The sequence below is a fragment of the Lampetra planeri genome, unplaced genomic scaffold (assembly GCF_965212315.1).
Source record: "Lampetra planeri unplaced genomic scaffold, kcLamPlan1.2.h2 scaffold_230, whole genome shotgun sequence".
Lineage (NCBI taxonomy): Eukaryota > Metazoa > Chordata > Hyperoartia > Petromyzontiformes > Petromyzontidae > Lampetra > Lampetra planeri.
Window position 1 is genome coordinate 34,358 of NW_027615062.1, and position 23,140 is coordinate 57,497.

The window sequence follows — 23,140 nt, forward strand, 5'->3', positions numbered from 1 at the left end:
GCAGTTCTCGCGCGGGGCTGCGGGTTCTATTTGCGTCGCGGTAACTCTAGAACCCGGCCACAGCCAGACCACGCGCTGCGCGGATCACGGCTTCGATTCTAGGAATGAAACGCGACGAGTGAAGGAAGGGGCCTCCTTCCCCTCCCCTCCACCCTCTCGCTCTATATTTTGCCGGGATGCGTGGAGAGTCGCCAGGGCGACCCGCATGTAAGCCACCTTACAAGGGTCGTGGCGGACCGAGTGAATTATGTAAACGCTCATCGTGTTCTAGAAGGGCTAAGAGAGAGAGACGTCATTTATCCTAATGCTCATCGCCTGTTTAAAGCCCTGAGTCAGTCGTGGAAATTCCAAATTTATTTGGCGGGTGGCGGGAGGGGGGTATCTCCATTCACGGGTGACTTCTCTACAAGTTGTTCATTATTTTATCGACCCTGAAGGGATGATAGGCCGAGTCAACCTCCAGCCAATGCTGGTGAACTGCTGGATGATCTCCATCGAGTGTGCGAGGACTCTTTGCGAGATCGGCAAAGGGAGGCCCTCGCTACGAGAGATTTATATATGGGTCCTCGTTCATTCATTCGCACACACTCGCACACAACCCACACGGGCCAGCAAGGTGATGAGCCCCATGGCGCTTGCACGGCACCGCCAGGCTCACGGGACTCTGCGCCAGAGGTCGCAAACGGGTTTTGATTCCTTACCCGTACCCGGCCGCACCAGGGTCGCAAACGGGTACCCGTACCCTACCCGTACCCGGCCGAGTACGGGTAGGGTACGGGTATCGGGTACCTGATTGCGACCTCTGGGATGAAGCCATGTTGCAGGCGCGGGTGGGTTGATTCTAGGAACTTGAATTGTGAGAAGAGACAAGACGTTGGGAAATGAGTGACAGCGACTCACCAGTGACTCACGGTCTACCCGTACCCGTACTCGGCCGCACCAGGGTCGCAAACGGGTACCCGTAACCGTACCCGGCCGGGTATCGGGTAGGGTACGGGTATCGGGTACCCGGTTGCGACCTCTGCTCTGCGCTTCCCAAAGATGAAGCCAAACGCCCGAGGAGGAGGTCTCAAAGAGTTGATCGGCGAGAGTTTTTTTTATTGAACACAAAAGTAGACCTCAGCTCGTATCCGCCTTACAATCTAAACTGACGACCACCGTTTAAAAAGCTTACATCACAGCCATCAGGAGTCCTTAGTTTGCATCTTAACCAGAAACCCCACCTTTTAAAAACAAACAACATCTTCTCAAAACTCTTGTTTGATTTTGTAAAAACAAAAAAACTTCTTTCTGATAAGAATACCGCATTCTCCAGGTTAAAAAGACGCTCACCAAAACCGGTGCCGTTACACAAATCCGGTGACGCACGCCCCGACTGGATTACAAGACGCACCCGCATACGTTTCTTTAAAATACAGGAGGATAGGTCCGTCTTAGGATCCAGAGAATACGGTCACAACCTGTGCGCAGCTTACTGCAAAGTGTGCTCGGAATGCCACCTTCAGATCCTTCCATCTCAGTCGGCCGAGGTCCATCAGAACAGCGCAGGGCACTGCAGCTAAAGTTCAACTCGACACCGGAAGCCGATCTCAGCACAGATGGATTCCTACCACCACCACCACGTGACCACAGCACAGGTGCCAATTTCCCCCCCGAGCTGCCCGGGTGAAATCTGGATGGGTGGCAACGGGGGGGGGGGGGGGTCTGTGTCGTTTGCGAAAACAAGGTTCACATTGATGCGCTCCAGCTGGCCAGCGACTTAAGCAGCACCTCAAAGTAATGCATCCAACTTTGTGTTGCTTCCTTGCATGTAAAAAAGAACATTGGTGCCGACAAAACTGACATTCCATATTTGGTCAATGTGTGTCCAGACATTCAGAGGGCAGAATCAATCCCCCCCCCCTCCTCCTGCTGCCCCATCACGACACAAGGCCACGTGCAGCAGGGGGACACCAGCCCCCCCCCCCCCCCCCACAGCTGACACCATCCTCGGTTTCATTCACTCGGCCCTCTGGAGGGCGGATTACCTCGAGTAGCATCATGAAACAGACGCCGGCGATCGGCACGTCGCCCAAGAGCGAATCCATCGCTAAGAATGTGGAACGCGCGCACAGGCAAGCGAGCGGGGGGGAGGGGGGGGGGCGTAGCCAAAACCGGTGCACAACAACCCCTAACATTGCGATGACTGGTCAACTCGAATAACGTGTGGGAGGAAAACCGGAGTGACCGGACAACGCACACGGCAGGCGAGTGGGATACACCCCATACAGATGGACTGCAGATGGGAAGCAATACACACCAGCTGTGTCGCCACGTCTTGGCAAGACAGGAGTTGGCGATCGCGACGCCCACGGGGAAGGAGCGAGCCTCCACCGCCATCCCGGCCTGGATGACAACGCCCCGTTGATCTGAGCACGTCCGAAGATTTCTCGCTCGGAGATTTCTCGCTCGCCCAAGAGCGGGTGACGATGTGACTGCTTTGGCCGCGTGCGTGATGGGTGACATCCCACGAACGAATGCGGAAATTTGGAATCTGTTTATAAAAACAATAAAAGTCACCGGGACATCAAACCAGGATGGAGGGGCATTAACTTCTGGGGCATTTCTCACCCATCCGCGGATTCGACGATTCAGCAACTCGCGCACATCGCTGCCAATCAACCGCTTGAGGAGCACTCTTAGCGCCGTGCGGGTTTACTGACCGTGCATCACCGCGCTGGGCAGCGTGTGGGTTTGGCGAAACCTGCGCGCAACGCCCCCAGAGCGCGCAGGGTCGCCAAGGGGCAGCCGCCGTGCACTCGGAGGCGTGACGGCGCAGAGAAAGCCCATGCTGCAGCACTGCCCTTGTTGCCAGAGGTCGCAAACGGGTTTTGATTCCTTACCCGAACCCGGCCGCACCAGGGTCGCGAACGGGTACTCGTACCCGTACCCGGCCGGGTACGGGTAGCCGGGTATCGGGTAGGGTACGGGTATCGGGTACCCGATTGCGACCTCTGCCTGTTGCCCACTCCGTAGCCCCGCAGCCGATAACACCGGTGATGCTGCTCACTCGCCGATTTAAATAAACCCTTCCGCTTCGAGACACGCACGATGGGTGCAACAATACAACAACCCCCCCACAAACACCTGAACCGGTGGTGGAAATTTCACATTCTTAAGGCGGGTGCCAGTATAGCCACAAGACAGTCGTTCTTGGCGCCCGAAAAATGTGATGACTCGTATCCACCGGTGATGGGCAGAGTGCCCGCACGGGCAGCGATGAGAAAGCGCGCGACCCTTTTGATTGCGAGCCAAGTGGCTCGGCTGGCGAAGGGATACATGACAGACACAGCTCCTTCTGCTGGGGACGGTTATAAAACGAAAACGTCGACCCCCTTCAGCTAAGATAACAAAATAAACAGAAGAATGTTAAAATTCTTGGCGTTTTGATTCTTGAAGTAAAGTGGCACCCCTTGTGGTACAACCGGGCGACATTGCGTTGATTTTAAATCACAAGTTGCAACTTGGGTAACTGGAATCTCAAAGTGTTTCAAGTTCGTCACTTCCCCAGGCTCAATTTCATTTGGCAGTGCCGAGCCAGTGGTGCAAATTCCACATTCCTATGGCCGGGTTGAGCCTTTCCTTACCGCAACAGCCACTTTCGGCTTCCTGTATGCTGATTTAGCCTCCCAGCTGGGTGATGATGAAGGGGATGATGAAGATGACGTTGATGATAAGTGAACACAAATCTGATAGTGATGATGATAGCGATAACGGAAAGAAGTTATGATAATTAGAAGTGACAACAATAACGACAGTGCTATTGCTCATCAGTGACAACGATGATGATGATGACGACGCTCGCTAGGATTTCTCCGGCATCCTTTGTAAACGTCCGCAAATCTCACAGAACTTTTTGATTTCGTCGACTCAGAAAGCGTCGGCTGCTCGACTCGGCGTGGCTTTCCGTGCGTCACAACGTCGGAGGGGCTTGCTCAGCCGGCGCGGGCGGCCGCCCCCCAACGCACGGCCTACGGACGCACGAATATTATGGCGGCGACTTCTGTAATAAAACGAACGGTGAAATAAAACAAGAAACTCCCGACAAGAGAATCTGCGTCGAGCGTACTCAAGCGCGTCACGAGAAACGAGCGCCGAACTCCGGAGGACCAAACCCCGGAGCCAATGCCGTCCGCACGTCGGGGCCCGGGCAGGGTGGCACGGTGGCCTCGCTTGTGCCCCGCAGGAAGGAGGACCTGGGTTTGACACCTCGAGCTCGTACGTTCTCCCCCGTTCTGCAGAGTGCGAGTGTGTGCGAGTGTGTGCGAGTGTGTGCGAGTGTGTGCGAGTGTGTGCGAGTGTGTGCGAGGGTGTGTGCGAGGGTGTGTGCGAGTGTGTGCGAGTGTGTGCGTGTGCGTGCGAGGGTGTGTGCGAGTGTGTGCGAGTGTGTGCGAGTGTGTGCGAGTGTGTGCGAGTGTGTGTGCGAGGGTGTGTGCGAGAGTGTGTGCGAGTGCGTGCGAGGGTGTGCGAGGGTGTACACGTGTGTGTGCGAGTGTGTGCGAGTGTGTGCGAGTGTGTGCGAGTGTGTGCGAGGGTGTGGAGTGTGTGCGAGTGTGTGCGAGGGTGTGTGCGAGTGTGTGCGAGTGCGTGCGAGGGTGTGTGCGAGGGTGTGTGCGAGGGTGTACACGTGTGTGTGCGAGTGTGTGCGAGTGTGTGTGCGAGTGTGTGCAAGGGTGTGCGAGTGCGTGCGAGTGCGTGCGAGTGTGTACACGTGTGTGTGTGTGTGTGCGAGTGTGTGCGAGTGTGTGTGTGCGAGTGTGTACACGTGTGTGCAAGTGTGCGAGGCTGTGGAGTTTGTACGTTCTCTACCCCTGTACTGCATAGGTTTCCTCCGGGGTTCTCCAAGTTTGCTCCCATATCTAAAATACTCAATGTCACCTGGCGTTGGCAAAATATTCCAATGCGGGACCCTCCTGAAAAAGAGTTCATTGACTCGAAGTGGCTTTCCTGGGTAAATAAGTCATCATCATAATCATTATTATTAGCATAATCATACATCTCACACCGTTCCCCACAAACCCAGGCGCGGGTTCCCCACCGTGTGGTTCCTGGTTTGCGAATCGTGCGATGGCACGAGGCACCAATGCAAACAAAAGTTCCAGCGCCGGGAAAAGAACGAGACACTCAACCCTGCAGCAGCAGCAGCTGCAGCAGCAGCATCAGCAGCAGCTGCAGCAGCAGCAGCAGCAGCAGCTGCAGCTGCCGGCTACAGCAAGCGCCACGGACTTAACCGCCGGCAAACCCGGCGAGTGACATTCAATCCGGAGCGACACCACCACACTGCTGCCACCTCTGTCAGCCAATCCCGTTGGTCCCGAGTGGTGCAGTTATTAGAGTTGTCAAACTGCAAACGTTTTCAAAATCGGTTCCCAGTTCCGTTCAATTCGTGAACTGCTAACCGATTCCAGTGGAATGTTAATTAACGCACCAATTAACGCGCGCGGAAGTACAAACCGCAGGGCGGGCTGAGTCACCTCGCGGTTCTCACTCGCCCTCGTTTCTCCGTTAAGAGGTAAAGGAGCAGCCCTGCAAGTGCTCGCTCGTGCAACTGCTGGCGGAATTGTTGGAGCTCCGTACAGCTCCTCTCTGTCGTATTTGGTCTACTCTTCCACGCCGGGGCAGACGTCTGAAAGAAGTGGACGTACCCACGAGGTCCCATAACGGGGCTTTCATTTCCTCCGCGTCATCGTCCGACCGCTGCGCTGTTTTCCACCAAGATTTCTGGCGGAGAGCAAGTGGACCGCCGCGTGTTGGAAAACCGCCTCTGGAAGAGGACACAAAACTACTTCCGGAGTCGCTTCGATGGCCTCTCGTCTGCACGAGGAGGAGTGGCGGCCGTCTGGCACGCTCTGCTCTCGAGCCGTTAATCCAAATTAGCCAAACGAACGAACGACGCGGCTCAACGTGCCGGCGTCGGTGACCGGGCCGAGACCGTCGGACTCGCTCGACTTAGGAGCCCGGTGTCGCCGCTGCGGTCGAGCGGCCCAAGCCCGAATGATTCGATTCCACGTTAATGACGTGGGCAAAATTTCGGTCGTCAAAATCCTCCGCCAATCCGACGCAGCAGTCGAATTAAACCGTCGTGCGTGCAAGCGTTCTAACGCGCCGACCCGTGACCATTTCAGCTCCCTCACCGGCAATCTCGACGACAATTCTCATGGCCAAGTTGAGCCATTGGATAGGCGACACCTCGTTTGAAACTGCGTCAAGCATCTTCAAGGACAAGTTCCAGGAAGTCGGAACAAAGGCAGCTTCTGGCCGAGTGAGCCGGATCAATAAACACGTCGCGCTGTTAAAACGGTCGCATCGCGTGACAATTCAACATGCAGGACTTTGCCAGGTTGTGGAGGGTGTTGACGACGCAAATTTGGCGAGGACCTTTACGCGGCCTAGCCCAACATACATTTTTAATCCTATTTGTTGACCGCGAAAACCTACGACTGAAATCAACGCACCCTACAACACGTCGTCAGCACGCACGTTGATTCGTTTAAAAACCCATTAAAAATGTGGAAGAGAAGCAGCCTCTCTCCCTTAGGCTGCGTAGCGCACTCACGGAACCACGGCCAAGGGGCACGGTCACGTGACCCCAGTGGTCGTGTGCCGGTCTGTGAGGCCCACAGCTGGAGGCTGCTTGACGGATGTCCAGGACTCAACTCCTCGTATACGCTGGAGTAGGTGGCACGTGACTAAAAGGTAGCGGGCCATAGCCCGTAGCGATAGGTATGCCGGATGCGGTGTGCCGGGTGCATAATTATTTTCCAGATGGCATTAAGCCCTGGGCGTGACTGTCTACAACCGCGGTGATGATCACATTCAAGTGAAGAAGGCACGATGGGTAGAGGATGTGACGAGGAGGACGCGGTGATGAGGAATTATTCGGAAGGTTTGGAAGGCGACAAGGGGGGGGGGGGGAGGGGAGAGAAGCTGCTGGCAGCTACATTCAGTGGCGCGTAGCGACACGAGGTTTGGGTGTCGCTGGCTCTTACTCGCTCTCCGTCCGCGAGCGAGCAAGCGAGCCCGTGAGCGAGTTGCAGAGAGTGCGGGTGAGCGAGTGAGCGAGTGAGCGAGCGAGCGAGTGAGCGGCTGAGGGAGGTCTCATTGTGGTTACAAGGCAGTGAGAGGCTGCAATGTGCAGGAAGGCGACGACGGTGGCAGAGGAGACGCTGGACACCAGAGACGCTGGCACGGCCGTCAGCGGCGCATCTTCAGTGACACATCTTCAGCGTCATCTCCTTCTGCGAACGGCAAAGCAGGAGAGCGGACACGCGGATTCATCGCGGCGAACGACCAAGCAAAGCCCAAGCGCACGACGGGATTCGGTGGGAACGCGTCCCGGTGTGTCGAGAGCCCAGCACACGATGTAATTAGCGGCGGCGACGACGGGGCGGTCCGAGCCGCGTGCGAGGCGACGGCGCATGGAGCTTGACGACGTCTCCTAAGGACGCTACAAAAACGCGTCCGTGTTTTCCTGGGTGGACCGATTGATTACACTGGTCAACACACTTTTTCTGGCATAAGGTATTCCAACGGTTTTGGGGTGCCGATTCCAAATCTGGCATCAGTTTCTGTCTATCACATCAGGTTTTTGAGATATCAAATATTGCATTTTCAATAAAAAACTGCGGAAGAAAAATATTAAATAAATGTGGATATCTACATAAAATGATATTATAAACACACTATCCTAAAAATACAGCACCATATTTTAACACTAAAGCAGTCACTGACTCGCAACAACTTGCAATCATAAGTGACAGAGTTAATTTCGGGTAAAATCCATGAAAATGGGGTATGCCGATAGCATAAAAATGAGATGTGATAGAGCAAATCTGAGATCAGATTTGAAATCAGCACCCCGAAATTAGTCTAAAACAGCTGCAAAAGTCCAGGCCAGCAACAATGTATTTTTTTTGTTGACCAGCGTTATTATTACACAGGAGAGTTTATACCAAGGGGCTTTGGGTTCTCTACAGCACCCACCAATGGCTCAAGATCCTTTATAGCACCCACCAAGGTTCCAAGATCCTACACAGGGCCTGCCAATATTTAAATATCCTTTACAGAGCCTAGCAAGGTATCACGACCCTCTAATAGAGCCGGCTATGGGCTCAAAACTTCACCACAGCGCTTACCAGGGGCTCCAGCTCCCGCCGGTCGATGAGGTTGAACGCCGTGGTGAAGAAGTAGAAGTGCTTGTAGCAGGTGTTCACGTGGGCCTCGGCTCCCATGGCCGAGATGCGGTCAAAGTGGTGGATGTACACGTGGACAAAGACCCGGAACAGACGCGTCAGGATCTTCTTGCAGACCTGCTGGAAGTTCTTGGGGAAGGGGACACCTGGCGAGACGGGAGCCACGGAGGGAGGCGAGGGGAGCGGAGACTCTTTTAATAGCCGTAGCTCCAGGAACATGAATGTGTGTGTGTGTACTTGCCATCAGGGTATGGGTCTCTGTATATGCAGTGCCGCTAGCTTTACTGCCCCAGAATTTCACAGCGCATCTCATCTCAACATATTTCTGGTGGCCACGCTCTGACCATCGGCTCTCGCTGCGCATGAGGACCCGGTTTACCCAGAACGCGGTTTACCCAGAACGCGGTTTAACCAGAACGCGGTTTAATCAGAACGCGGTTTAAGCCGGGTCGGAGGTCTCACGCGCAGATTGGAACCCGCAATCTCAACGCGGCCACGGGGGCCCACTGGCCCCACTGGGCCACCTCTGCACAGCGGGCGTTCGCCCCCCTTTGGCACCCTCCCTCCCCAGCGGCGCCGGGCGACGCGGCGAGGCTGCCCGGCGCTCCGCTCCGCAGGCAGCTGCACGGAATCCCACCACGGCTCACCCCGGTGCTCTCACGCACAACTCACTCCCCCTGGCGAGATACCTCCCCCTGGAAAATCCCTCGAAGGCGTCGACTGAGACGCACGCACACGCACGCACGCGCACTCACACGCACGCACGCACACACGCAGCAGACATGTAAAGACGGGTAGGCACGCACGCACTCGCACGCACGCACGCACACGCGCAGCAGACATGTAAAGACGGGTAGGCACGCACGCACTCACACGCACGCACGCACACGCGCAGCAGACATGTAAAGACGGGTAGGCTCGCACGCACTCACGCGCAAACACTCAAACACAGATATAAACGCATGCAAATACACACACACGCACAGACACGCAAGCACATACACGCCAACATACACCTATGAAGGCCGGCACGGCACACGTGGGGGTGGGTGGCCAACACCAAGCCCGGCCGCCTTTGCCTCCCGAGTGGCGAAGTTTACACACCGCACCAGGTACTCATTTGAGTCGACCTAGGGGAGGCCCAGGATCCGTTCAAATAATCATCACTGTTTGCTGGGAATCGAACTCGGGTCACCGGGTTCAAAGCGCAGCGTAGCGATAACCACTGCACCACCGCTCGCCACAAGTCAAACTACACGCGCGCCCACACACAAGTACACACACACTCACACACACCCATGCGCACGTACATAGGAACATGTTTTAATCTACACCTTACACGGTTTGCATGTATGCGATGAATATCGCACCCAGTCAAACACAAACAAACACGTGCACAATTAAGTGGTGCACAAGGCGACTTCCTCTGCTCTGCGAGCACTGCGTGCGTGCGTCTGCGCGTGCGTGCGTCTGCGTGGGGTTATGAGCGTTTGTTAAAACAGTTTTTTTGCATTTTGCCACGATAACGGCGAGAAGGAAACGCTGTAGAAACCGGCTAATCCCGGTTCTCTGCACCGAAGAAACAACTATGCAAGGGGGTCTTCTACCCACGGCGGTGGCGGTGGAACGGTCGGCACCACACTGGAGTTGCGATGCAGCGGTCGTCGGTTCGATTCCACCTCCCGGCACGGCCGTCCAAACAATGGGGGAAAAGTTTCTAGAATCTCTCCACCGCCTCTGCCCACTCAACAGCGGTGTAAGTGAACTCAGCCGCAGTTGGTCAGTCATCGGTAGGCCGCACGCGGTGGGGTAGAGTATTGGCATGACAACCTCTTCCAAGATGAAGAGTAGGCCAAGGAGTTCAACATACAACTCCCTTGAGTGGAGGGCCCCTTCCACTAGCAGTGTGTGCGTGGAAGCGATTGCAGGACTGCGCCTCGTATGTATGCTGAACTTCTTTTGCGCCGAACGTAGCCAACCGTGCTAATCGGAGGCGGGTCAAAGTGCGGTTCGTATGTCAATCAGTGCGATTATTACTCCCATTCCAATGGAATCGGCTACCGGTTCCCGACTCTGAACCGATAACCGATTCTGAAATCGGTCACCGGTCGTCGTTGAACAGCCCTGGCCGCGGGTAGTGCAAGTTGCCCGGTTGTGCGGCTCGTAGCCAGAACGTGCCGGCTGCATCTACCCCGAGGAAGTTGACGTCATCGCTCAAAACACAACCGGACGCGGCGCGGAAAATTATTTATTTTGTGGCTCATTCTACGATGACCGCCAATGATTTCCCTGCGTTGCGTATTGCGGAGTCTGTGCCGAAACTTGTCTGTAAACATCTGGCATTTCACCAGTGCTGGTTTAAACAAGCCTGACTTTGCCGTTGAGACGTTGAATGTCATAGCCAGTCCAGTGCTTGTATTGAACTAACGCTAACATTCCCAATGGCATCAACAGCAGATTTAGGGCAAGTGGTGTCAGCAAGCACCCATGAAGGTTTAAGTGGCATATGAGTGGGTGGTGTGGCCAGAACCATGCCCGGCCACCTCTTCTCTCCGCCGTGAAGATGATTACACACTGGACCAGGCAATCTTGTGGGGAGGCCAAGACATTTTTTTTTTTAGATATTCGCCACTGATATTTGCTGCGAGCGGAAACCCAACTCAGATCACCATGTTCTAAGTGCAGTCTGCTAATTACTACACTACCACTCCGCACACGCACACACACACAGGCACCTGTACACACCTGCACCTGCTCAGTCAATCGTGGCGATGAGCTCATGGCTGGGAGGCCTGGGCACGTGTGCGACTTGGGTGTGTTGTTTGCACTCCTGCTGCTACAGCGCTACAGCTGCTGGGAGCCTGGGCACGCGTGTGACTCGGGCGTGTTGTTTGCACTCCTGTTGCTACAGCGCTACAGCTGCTGGGAGCCGCACGGCTCTCAGACTCCAGGTGACGGGGGGGGGTGGAAGTGCCCTGTGAAGTGAGCGGCTACTCGACGCCACTCCACGCGCGGCTGTGCGCAATACCTCCCGTGATGACGTCTCGCGTAGCCAGAGTTACATCCTGCTTGCCGGGATGGCCTTGCAAGCGGTGACTCAGCGAGCACGCAAGAAAGCATCGATTCAAATTTGCACGTCGATCAATTCCCCCCCCCCCCCCCCACGTTGTTCCGACCGCGCGAGAAAGGTGTCGCATCGCCACGAGTCAAAAGAATTTGTCCGAAAGCCCAACGTGGCGGTGCGATGCTTCGTGTTGAAGAATGGTCCGCGGAAGGGGATGTCACAGAGCCGCCTTCCGAGAGCGGCACTTACCCACCTCGCTCGCTCTACACGTGCGAGCGAGTTTTCGTCGCACGACGGTCGAAGCAATGTTTTCATTCTCAGAGCTGAAACAAACGTGATGGGGATTTTGTCGTCATTGGTGACCGGCCTGAGACCATCAACGCGCTGCACTCAAGGACCCGGTTCAATCACCGGTAGCCGCTCGGATCGAGCCCAGGACCTCGGCGCTCTGGCCTCCGACCCGGTCACCTCTCGGTCAAAATCAAGTCTCGTGGTTTCACGATACGGGGACGCAATGCCTGCAACAAGTGCAGTTTGCTGCGGGCCGCTTGGCATGCTGGGTCTCTGGGCCTGTGTTCAGCAACTGCGATTACAGCAGCTGCGAACAGCGAGCACTGTGGAGTTGGCAGCGAGCAGTTTGCAGGGAGCAGTTTGTAGTGCACTGCGAGCAGCGGGCAGCGAGGAGTGAGCAGCAGCAGGCGTGCCTACCGGTGCTGGTGGGGAAGATGTGCTCGTTGTTGATCTGCGCCTCGATCCAGTCCATGAGCAGGCTCATGTACTGCGGCGCCGGCACGGCGGTGGGGCGACGGTAGGCGCCGTCGTCCTGCCAGCGGTACTCGTAGCGCGGGCCGCCCGACATGACGGGGCACGTGTGGGCCGTGCAGAACTCCCCCACCGTGCCGTAGATGAGGTTGACGCGGTTGAAGAAGTCGACCACGTGCACCGCCATCCAGTCGTTGGCGTCCTCGTCGGCCGGCAGCTGCACCACGGTGCGCAGGTCGAGGCCCGAGTGCAGCGAGGCCTGTGCCCGCTTGTGCAGCTCGAAGCGCTGCGTGCCCGGCTCGAACTTGCGCTTCGGCCGGAACGTCTTGTCCTTGTTGAACACCTTGTTGAGAGCGAGCGCCATCGCGAGCCGGTTGCGCTGCTGCAGCTGCGGCTGCTGGTGGCAGCAGGTCACTCCGTCTCTCTCTCTCTCTCGAGTCCTCACCTGGTCAAAACAAAATGATCTTGACTTTGCTGCTACTGCCTGCTGCGGTCGCTACTGCGGTTGTAAACACTTGCACCTTGAGATGCGCTACATGGGAGGCGCGGGATTGATATTTAACGATGATGTTGATGTTTTTACTGCGACAGCGTTGACATCCAAGCCCAGCTGTTGGTCTTTGCTGTCGATCGTTTCTCTTTGGTTTCGTTTGGAGCGTCGGTTTTAGCGTAAGGGCTGCGGTGACGTCACCTCCCGCGTCTCCGCTCCGCGGCTTGCGGCGGCGTCAGCCCGCTGGCGAGATTTCCCCGAGAACCGTTGACCTGGGCGGATGCTCGGAACGACGGACATCAGGTGTCGGGTCCAAACCACGTCGGCGACTCCACACTCGCGGTTACGGCAGCAGCGCCGAGGGCATTGCGGGCAGAGCGTTGCCCCGTCCGTACGTGCGTCCGTACGTACAGCCTCGCCACAACCTGCAAGAGAGACGTGGGGATCGGAGTAGGCACGGGCTCCGAAAACAATTGCGATGCTCCTCACCGAGCCGTGAGACACCCGGGCGGGAGGAGACAATTTATTTCAATAGCCACCATCTGTCAAAAGCGCTGTGGATTTTGACAGTGGCCGGGAACGCATCGGCGAGGTTTCAGGCAATGGCCCTTCTCAGAGGACACAAATATACTGAGAGATGGAAGGGAATGATTAATGGGGACGAGATGATATCCCACATACACCATGCGGCATTTGATAAAAACGATTTATTTGGTCAAGTTTCCTGATGAGCAGTCTCAGATTAACATTTTTTGTGCAGTCCAAAATCAAAACAAGAACCAGAATGTGGACTGCCAGCGTCCAGCGTGCTCCACCCTCCATCGGAAGGTTCAGAGTTCAATCCCCGGTGTGGGGTGGGGGGGGGGTTGACTTAAACCATCATCCCCCTACAGGGTTGACGAGACGAGCGAGCAACATTTTGTGGTGACGTCAACAGTGGCTGTGCAATGGACAGACTTCCCCTGCCATAGGAGCGTGGAACTTCCACCAACTGAGCGTGGGGGGGCTGTAAACAGGAGACGGGTATGGCCTCGTTGCTCACTGGAACAGGAAATCGCTTCGACTTGCCAGCCATTATAAATACCCCTGAGCGACACGACCACTTCTCAGCACTTGCTCCACGATAACAGAGAGAGAGGGGGGGGGGACAGCCTCCTCCCTTATCCGACACGCAATCGCGAAAAAACACATCAGGAATCGCGAAAAAACACTCGCAACGGGCATATTGTGAAAGGGCTCCCGCGTTAGGAAATGCAGTTGCCCCGTGGAAAAAAACCACGGGCCAAAAAAACTAAACGCAGGAGCCAAGGCCCCCCCTTGTGGATCCGCTCGCAGCTGCTCCACAAACACAGCGGCCGTGCCGCTTCAAGAGTTGCGAGATCGCCGAAAGCGGAGCGACGTTTGCCCGCGCGAACAAGCCAGCGGGCAAAGGCGGGAGGCAGAGGTCGCAAACGGGTTTTGATTCCTTACCCGTACCCGGCCGCACCAGGGTCGCAAATGGGTACCCGTACCCTACCCGTACCCTACCCGATACCCGGCTACCCGTACCCGGCCGGGTATCGGGTAGGGTACGGGTATCGGGTACCCGATTGCGACCTCTGGGATGAAGCCATGTTGCAGGCGCGGGTGGGTTGATTCTAGGAACTTGAATTGTGAGAAGAAACAAGACGTTGGGAAATGAGTGACAAACGGTGACTCACGGCTTATCCGTACCCGTACCCGGCCGCACCAGGGTCGCAAACGGGTACCCGTACCCGGCCGGGTACGGGTAGCCGGGTATCGGGTAGGGTACGGGTATCAGGTACCCGGTTGCGACCTCTGGCGGGAGGCCAGGGTGGCTCGGAGGTCAGAGCGCCGTGCCAACGCCACCGAGATAGATCCTGGCTTCAAATCCAGGTTTTGGTCGCTGCGAGTAAAACCGGCTCCCAGGTGCGAGCGGATTGATGGTCTCTGCCCAGTAACGGTCCGACTCACATTGAGGTCCATAGATCTACAACAGAATCCGATAAGCTAGGAAGCTCTTTTTCACAGACGTCTACTCGTACATAGACACCGACGGACTCGCACAGAGCAGCCCAAACAACACATGGAGGCTCGCGGACTCGCACGGAGCGAGCTGCGATTTATAAACAGGGTTTCGAAAGTGCAGCGTGTTGATGGTCTCCGATCGCCGCGTTAAAAGGCCATCGCGTAACAATTTGGTTGTGCACGCGGGTCGGAAACAGAACCTGAGAAAGCCGTCGCATGCCGGGGGGGGTGGGGGGGGTCGGAGGGGGGTAACGCTCCATTCCGCTTACAGATGGAAATTAACCCACTCGCTATGCTCGCCGCTCTGGCAACAACAAACGCGACAAGATCCCCCCCCCCGCCCCCAACGCCCTGACCCCTCGTGGCAGCGCAGCGCTTCTAACAAGTAAGGCCTCCGTGTAAGTTTCAGCGAGTTTGAGCCGACGGCAACGTGTGGAGTGATCACTCTCCCACAGCGCGCACGCACGCACGGCCCAGCACTGACAGGACGCAGAGAGAGAGAGAACGGTAAACACCAGCAGATGTGCTGTGACGTGCGTGGGGGTGTGTGTGGGTGGGCGTGTTTACGCCAGTATGTGCAGTTGTGTGTATGATAGGGGGCATGCATTGAATTGTGTGTGTGTTTTGAAGTGTGTGGAGGTATTCACTGCAGGGAGAATGTGTGGATTACGTGCGTATGCGCTGTGCTTGGGTGTGTGTGTGTGTGCGGGGGTACATGCGAGTGTGTCTGTGTGAAGGAGGCAATCTGTCGGCTAAAATGAAGAGTGGGGCACGCAAGTGGTGCATCTGCCAGTCATCTCAGCCAGTCGACTCGTAACACCGGGGCCTGCTCCATGACCTCCTGCCAGCAAGCCTTCCGACACTTCACATGGCCTCAAGTGCACCTAGCCTGGCACAAGTGCTGTGGTGATGTCACCGCCAGCGGTTGCTGTTTTCATTGTATAGAGGTGTGTGTAATAGTCACGTGTGTGCCCGTAATTACATGTGTGTGTCATAGAGATGTGTGTATGGGCTTTGTATGCAGACGGGTGTCTGTTTCATTGTGTGTATGTCTATGTATGAGGGCCTCCCGTTTGTCGACTCAGCCTCAAATGAGTACCTGTGCGGTGTGTAACCATCGCCACTGCGGAGACAAAGGCGGATTGGGTGGAGTGCTGGCCGCCCACCCCTCATGTGCCATGCCACTTCACAGGTGTACGCTAACAGCACTTGACCCAAAAGTATATTAAGTCTATACGGGGGATCTTTGTCTTTGTATGGAGGTGTGTGCATCACTATGGTCGGTATGTATAGAGGTATGTACGGAGGTGTGTCTGTGTGTCTATACGGGTATTTATGAAGGTCATTAAGGACCACCATGATGGTGAGCGGGCCCGGGTAAAACTACGTGGCCGGGAGTCGGAGCCATTCCCTGTTCACCTTGGGGTGTGACAGGGATGTCCTGTCTCCCACATTATTTAACATCTATTTCGACCACGGAGTTCGTGAAGCCTTCAGTAGCTGTACCGGAGGAATTTCCATCTGGTACAGATACAAGGAGAGGCTGATCGATGCCCGTGTGCGGTCAAGGGATGGCTCCCTATTGGTCAACCATGTTATGTATGCCGATGATCTGGTAATTGCAGCTCACTCAGAGGAGGAGTTGGAGACGCTGCTGCTGAACCTGGAGCTTGCCATTAACAGGTGGGACCTTACCATCAGCGCCACCAAAACTAAGCACCTGCTTGGGCATTTTGTACCATCAGACACTCCACCCCCACAACTCCCAATTGGTGATGGGGCAGTTGTGGAGATTGGAGAGTTTCCCATACCTGGGCAGTGTGCACATGACCGGCTCCGGTTAGACAGCAGAAGTCTCACTCCGAATCAGTCGAGCGGCTTTATCTTTTCATCGGTTGCGTAACGCTGTGTGGAAGCTACCTGGTCTGTCGCTCCACGAAGCTTAAGGTCTTCTCGGTTACAGTCATGCCCTTCTCTACGCTTGCAAAACATGGACAAAGTCCCATCGGTGAGTTCCTCTGGCAGGCAAGGCTGCGTTGGCTGGGTCATGTAGCCCGCATGCCCAGCCACTGCATGCCTAAACAGCTTGTGTTCGGCCGGATCGAGGGGGCTAAACGGGCACAGCACGGGTTAGAGAAGAGATGGAGTGATGTGGTACAAAAGGATGTGGAGCTGAGTGGACTTGCCGATGACTGGTACCAGCGGTGTCAAGATCGGCCTCTGTGGAGGAGGCTCGTGAAGGACGCTTACTGGGCAGATGGAGGCAGTCGCCCTCCAGCAACAACGGAGGGCAGAGGAGCGACGCTCACAACGAGCGGAGCGCCGGGTGGCTAAAGCACAGCAAGTTGGCACAGTAGGGGGTACAGGTGGTGTATCGGCCAGTCCTCTCAGGTTGGTCGACCCGTAGCAACTGGGTCTGCCCCGTGACCTCCTGCCAGCGGGCGTTCGACACTTCACGTGGCCTCAACGTGCACATAGCCTGGCACAAGCGCCGTGGTGACATCACCGCCACTTAGTGGCGAATGGCGGTTGTTGTTGTATCTAGGTATGTACGAAAGTGTGTGTGTGTGTCTACAGGGGTATGTATGGAGGTGTGTGCCTGTTTCTGTCTTTGTTTGCGTGTTTATAGAAGGGCTTGCACGCCTGTACTATGCATCACGCCACATCACGCCACCCCGCCCCCCCCCTCCGTCTCACCACGACCGGCCCCCACTGCTCACCGCGCCAGTACAGTCACACTGGGACGTGAATTTACCGGCGTCCAGAATTTATGGCTGCCGCTTGTGTAACGAGGGGCAGCTCCGGCTCACAACAACACTCTGGCGGTGGCACGCAGCAGTGTTTGTGGGTGGGGGGGGTCCTGGCAGCCACACGCAGTCACAAGTCGACCGTCCCTGCCGCCGCAGCCAAGTCTGGCTCCGTGCAGCCAGGCCTGGCCCTCGGCAAACGCGTGCGTGGGATAGCCGCGTCGGGGCCGATCTGCAGTAGAAGTTCACGCGTCGATTTGTTTTACCAAGCGAGAACTTGGGGACGAGCGCGAGACTCGCTTGTAAGAGGCGACCGCACCCTGGGTCGCTACACTGACAAGAGCAACAGCAAGAAAAGAAAGTAATGAGAAGAAAGCAAAATGAAAAATTAGAGCAAATGCAAGCAAATTGGAATCTTGGCCAAAACACATATTACAGGAAATTGAGAATACTCTTATTTGTAAGTTTAAAATACATAAATGTATAAAAGGATGTGGATTATCACTGTAGAGTTTCTCGATGAACAAGCTATTTCGTGAAAAATTTCACTTTTGGTCACAAAGGGCTTTCGTTTTAAGTTAAGGGTTTAACGGATTGAATGAAACTGCCGATTACTAAAAACGTTGCCAATCAGCAAAAGAAACATTTCTGTTGCTGGCGCCACCGATTAGCATGGGACATTAGCTACAAGTACACACTGCATCTAAAGATAAACACAGGGGAAGTTATGGGCGTGGTGGTGGTAGTGGGCGCCTGAAATCTAGAGTTTGTGGATAGAAAACACATTTTATCACCGAGTATGAGACGCCCCCCACACTGTTCTAGATGACAGGACAGCAAGTAGGTCGATGAGCTGCACAAGGGACACTGTGGTGGTGAAATGTTAACTACCTCGCCTGGTATACAGGAGGTCGTGGATTCAATCCCAACCCCGACGCCTGTATATTTGGAGTTTGGGTGCTCTCCCCGTAGTCGCGTGGATTTTTCTCCGGGGTCATCCAGTTTTTCCCTCCACCTTTAGAATTGGCGTACGTTAAGAGCATTGGGCTGCTATAAATTACCACATAAGCCACTTCGTTGAGCTATAATTTGTGGCCAGGTCACTTCTGAAAAAAAGCGACAAAGCTCAGTGGACTGTACCTGATAAAAGATAAATAGTTTATAGTTTTAGAGTGAGCATGATGGTCTCCTCGCATATGTGGGGTTCCTCCTGGTTCTCGAGGTTTCCTCCCACATGAAGCAAAACCCTGATTTAAAAACAAATTAGCCAAACATCCCCAAGCAGCAGGACCCTTCTGAACAGTCTTGAGACTAAATGAGGTTTTCCTGGATGAAAAGGGTAATTTTTTGTTCTTATTAAAAAAATTGCAGCAATGACGGGCTACCCTCTCATGCACTTCTTTATTCGGACAGCTATGAACCTCGCTCACTGACGCCTCCTCGCATGTTAGTGATTCGGTCGGCAGTCTCATCCATCGCGGTCAATCACCACCACCCTGCAGGCCGCAACTCGTTTCCTTTTTGTAAAAACTTTTCGAAATTGAAAAATAATTTCTGCAGAACTGCTTTTTTTTGCGTTCATTGTCCCCGCCGCACCTCTGCTTAGCAAGGTTGGCTACGCACGGTGCGAAAGAAGTCCAACATGAATACCAATAGCCGCCGTTCGCCACTAAGTGACGGTGACATCGCCACGGCGCCTGTGCCAGGCTAAGTGCACTTTGAGGGGTTCCTCCAGGAACATAAATACATACACAACAACACACCCACTCTCAACAAATCTCACCGACTCACTAACTCACTCATCCATCCACTCCTCACCACCGCACTGCAGATCACAACGCTTCTCTTTTTGCATCTTCCTTCACACTGCTCCACTTTGAAATCCCCTCCCATCGTCTCTTTCCCCCAAGTTTGTATAACAATAAAAATAATAACCCTGCTCAATTCAAGCAATTTGTTAGACTATCGATTACGACTTTCACAGTGCTGCTTGATGCTGGCCGCTTGACGTGTTTGGGCCTTTGGGTCTGTGTTGGGCAAGAGTTAAAACTTTATCTTCTAAAATTAGAGTTCACCCATCAGACAATACCGCCTTTGTTGGAACTGGGTCATCGTCAGGGGTGGGCACTCTGATAAGCGCCAGTCCTAACCTGCCTGAGCCCTCTTCTTGCAGAAACAATCCAGTTAAGCCTCATCCGCAAATCACATGCTGGGCTTAATCGCTCGCCAGCATCGGCGGCCAGAAATAAAAGTGCCCGTCGCAAACGCGCTCAGTGGAAACTGGGTGCAGTGTTGGTGGCGGCGGTCGCGCAAATTGCGATTTGGGTCATTAAATTTGGGGTTTTTTTAGCTGACGATAATTGTGCGCAAAAAAATAATTACAAGAAACAGCGGGCGATGGCTTTGCCACACACGCGCACTAGCCAAACATCGCAATACAACAGCAGGGCCCTACTGCAAATAATCTTGAGACTCAGTGAATACGAATCCTGGACAAAAAAAAAAGAGCTAAATTGTTAAATTTATTTACAAGAGCGGGGTTGGCGCCACCATGGGGTTGGCGCCACCACGGGTGGCGAGCGATGTCTGAACCAGTCCTGGGCTCCAGCCCCTTCACCAAGCCGCACCGACCAGCAGAACAACGTTTGGGTCAAGCGGCCCCCCATGAGCGTCACAAAGTGGGGGAGGGGACCTCGATCCAGCAGTGGATGGAACACTGCGTTGTAAAAGGTATTCAGCCCACAGAGTGGCTTACAGGGCTTCATAGCGGTGACACAGAGCAGCACTTCGATGAGACACGAGGAAGGTGGGTGGTGGTTCACTCTCAAGCCGAATTAGGAGAGAAATTACGTAACTTGCGAGCCCCCGCCTGCCTTGGTGATTGTAGCAGGGTACAGGACCCCAGATGGCAACACAATGGCTTTTACACTGGGGCCCCTACATCCTGGGTTCCTTTACGAGGCCGAGTGACCACTGGAACCCTGCCAGTGAGTGTCCTTCGCCTCCCCCTCATCCTCCTCTCTCACATGGGGGGGTTACTGCTTTGCCTTTTCACTCGAATAAGCCATGTTTATTCAAGCGAACGAGATTTGAAGAAACTGACCGGGAGGTTGACGCCCGGTTACTTTGCTTGCTGGCCAGAGAGTGGCAGTACGGTAAATGGGCTGACTGGACCCGGCTTTTCAGGGAGCCGTGTTGGGGTTTTCCTCCCATTACAGTACGATTGGTCTTCTCCTACATGAAGCCACACTCTCGTGAACGGAATTCATGGCCAAACATCTCCATGCAGTAGTGCCCTCATAAAAAAAAAGTCTTATCATTAATTCTAGATTTGAAGCTTTCGTGACTGCAAGGATTGATATTCTGAGGTTTTTTCGGTAAAGTCACGTAGGTAAAAAAATGAAATTAATAAAAGTAAAATAAAAAAATAAAAACAAAAATCACGACGTTTCGGAGGCAACACAAGCTTCCGTCTTCAGGTGGAACCGTCACAGCCCGAAAGCTGTATCAAGTAAATCATTAGTATTAGTATTACCACGACTAGGAAACCACTTTTTTTCACTTTGAGTGATGACTTTTTTTTTCATTCATGCGCTTCAACTGGAATCCCCCCGAACTGAATGGCGATGTTACTGTAACAATGACGAATTGCCGGACAATTGTAACCACAGCGTTGACCCGGGGAAGTTTCGCCGCTTCTCAGAACTCTTCCACAAGAATCCTCAACCGCCGTGTGTTTTCCCCTCAGTTGTATGTTAAAGATGTATTGCTGAGGAACGCTGTGGAACCCCGGAGGAAACCCACCAACACGTGCAGAGGTTCACGGACGCAGTGCCCCCTTCTGCCCACCTCGCAGTCTGACAGCTCACGGTGATCTGCGTGACCCACCTACCCTGCCTTCAGACACCACACACACACAAGCACATTGGTTCATCAACAGGCAGTGCGTGATTATGAATACGATACGAAGAGGGTAAGTGTAGAACATTGTCCTGTACGTCTAAGCTCCTCCAACATATGTTCCTCTGCCTTCACCAACCAGTGTGGTGAAGTATGATTTTTTTAAAGCCCTGTCCTCATCCAGCTGTGGATTGACACACTTGCACAGGCACAGGGCGTTCTGCCACCTACCAAGATGCTCTTTACAGGACTAACAACTCCTGACTTTTGATTTAAAAAAATATATTTATAGTACCTACTCATTTTATCCACCCAGAAATACGACGATGATGGATGTACCGGTATTACTGCCAGTAATTATTTGACACAACGGTCAAATTTCGATTTAAAGCTTTCGTGACTGCAGGGATTCATCTTCTTGGTTCTTTCGGTAAAGTCACGTAGAATGGAAATAATAAAATAAAAATAAAACATAATAAAATAATTCTCACGACGTTTCGGCCACAACGCAAGTAGCCGTCCTCAGGTGGAGAGCAGGTCTGTCGAGGAGACAGTCTGAATGAAACGTCGTGAGAATTATATTATTATGTTTAATTTTTATTATTTTATTATTTCCATTCTACGTGACTTTACCGAAAGAACCAAGAAGATGAATCCCTGCAGTCACGAAAGCTTTAAATCGAAATCATCATCACAGACATCTACACCCGTGCGTGGTGGTGGGTAACGCGAACCATCCTGCGGGCACTAGGCCTCACCTCAAGGGCTCAGCCTGCCCGCGCTGCCCGCCCGCGCTGCCCGCACGGCAGAACCGCGGCGATCGTGGGGAAGGACAGGGCAGGGGTCGAACGAAGGCCCGGGACGCGTTTGTAGCCGCGGTGTGGCCGTGCAAGTGGCCCACTTACTACGGACGCCGTGACGCCGCTGTCATTTAAAGCGAAAGGCGCCGCTCTTGGCAAGTTCCGCCGAATCGTTTCGCGGGTTCCGCTTTCGGGGTGGGGAGGGTGGGGGGGGGTGAAAGGACGAAACCAAGTGCGGACAGAACTCCACACACCCCCCCCCGGGGTAGGGGGAAATGGACTCTACCAAGTCACACACGTGCAGGGGTAGGGGGGAAGTGGACTCTACCAAGTGACACACGTGCAGGGGTAGGGGGGGAAGTGGACTCTATCAAGTCACACACATGCAGGGGTAGGGGGGGAAGTGGACTCTACCAAGTCACACACGTGCAGGGGTAGGGGGGAAGTGGACTCTACCAAGTCGCACACGTGTAGGGGTAGGGGGGGAAGTGGACTCTACCAAGTCACACACGTGCAGGGGTAGGGGGGGGAAGTGGACTCTACCAAGTCGCACACGTGTAGGGGTAGGGGGGGGAAGTGGACTCTATCAAGTCGCACACGTGCAGGGGTAGGGGGGGAAGTGGACTCTACCAAGTCACACACGTGCAGGGGTAGGGGGGGAAGTGGACTCTATCAAGTCGCACACGTGCAGGGGTAGGGGGGGGAAGTGGACTCTACCAAGTCACACACGTGCAGGGGTAGGGGGGGAAGTGGACTCTATCAAGTCGCACACGTGCAGGGGTAGGGGGGGAAGTGGACTCTACCAAGTCGCACACGTGCAGGGGTAGGGGGGGAAGTGGACTCTACCAAGTCGCACACGTGCAGGGGTAGGGGGGAAGTGGACTCTACCAAGTCACACACGTGCAGGGGTAGGGGGGAAGTGGACTCTATCAAGTCACACGCGTGCAGGGGTAGGGGGGGAAGTGGACTCTACCAAGTCACACACGTGCAGGGGTAGGGGGGGAAGTGGACTCTACCAAGTCGCACACGTGCAGGGGTAGGGGGGGAAGTGGACTCTACCAAGTCACACACGTGCAGGGGTAGGGGGGGAAGTGGACTCTACCAATTCACACACGTGC

At 54.6% G+C, this 23,140-nt stretch overlaps 1 protein-coding gene across 3 annotated transcripts; it reads right to left on the reverse strand.

Annotated features, from left to right (window-relative positions):
* Positions 1–1,077: 1,077 nt before the first annotated feature.
* LOC144740552 (MOB kinase activator 3B-like) lies at positions 1,078–22,229 on the reverse strand. Of its 3 annotated transcripts, XM_078623396.1 has the most exons (6): positions 21,981–22,229; positions 21,127–21,219; positions 17,589–17,655; positions 12,004–12,972; positions 8,175–8,377; positions 1,078–7,277 (listed from the first exon to the last, which is right to left on the reverse strand). In XM_078623396.1, the coding sequence occupies exons 4-6, from the start codon at positions 12,419–12,421 to the stop codon at positions 7,248–7,250; spliced, it is 651 nt and encodes a 216-aa protein (XP_078479522.1). In that variant the 5' UTR covers positions 12,422–12,972; positions 17,589–17,655; positions 21,127–21,219; positions 21,981–22,229; the 3' UTR covers positions 1,078–7,247. The 3 variants fall into 3 exon arrangements, with proteins under 3 accessions (XP_078479522.1, XP_078479521.1, XP_078479523.1); XM_078623395.1 differs by lacking the exon at positions 17,589–17,655; XM_078623397.1 differs by lacking the exons at positions 17,589–17,655; positions 21,127–21,219.
* Between the last annotated feature and the right edge of the window lie 911 nt (positions 22,230–23,140).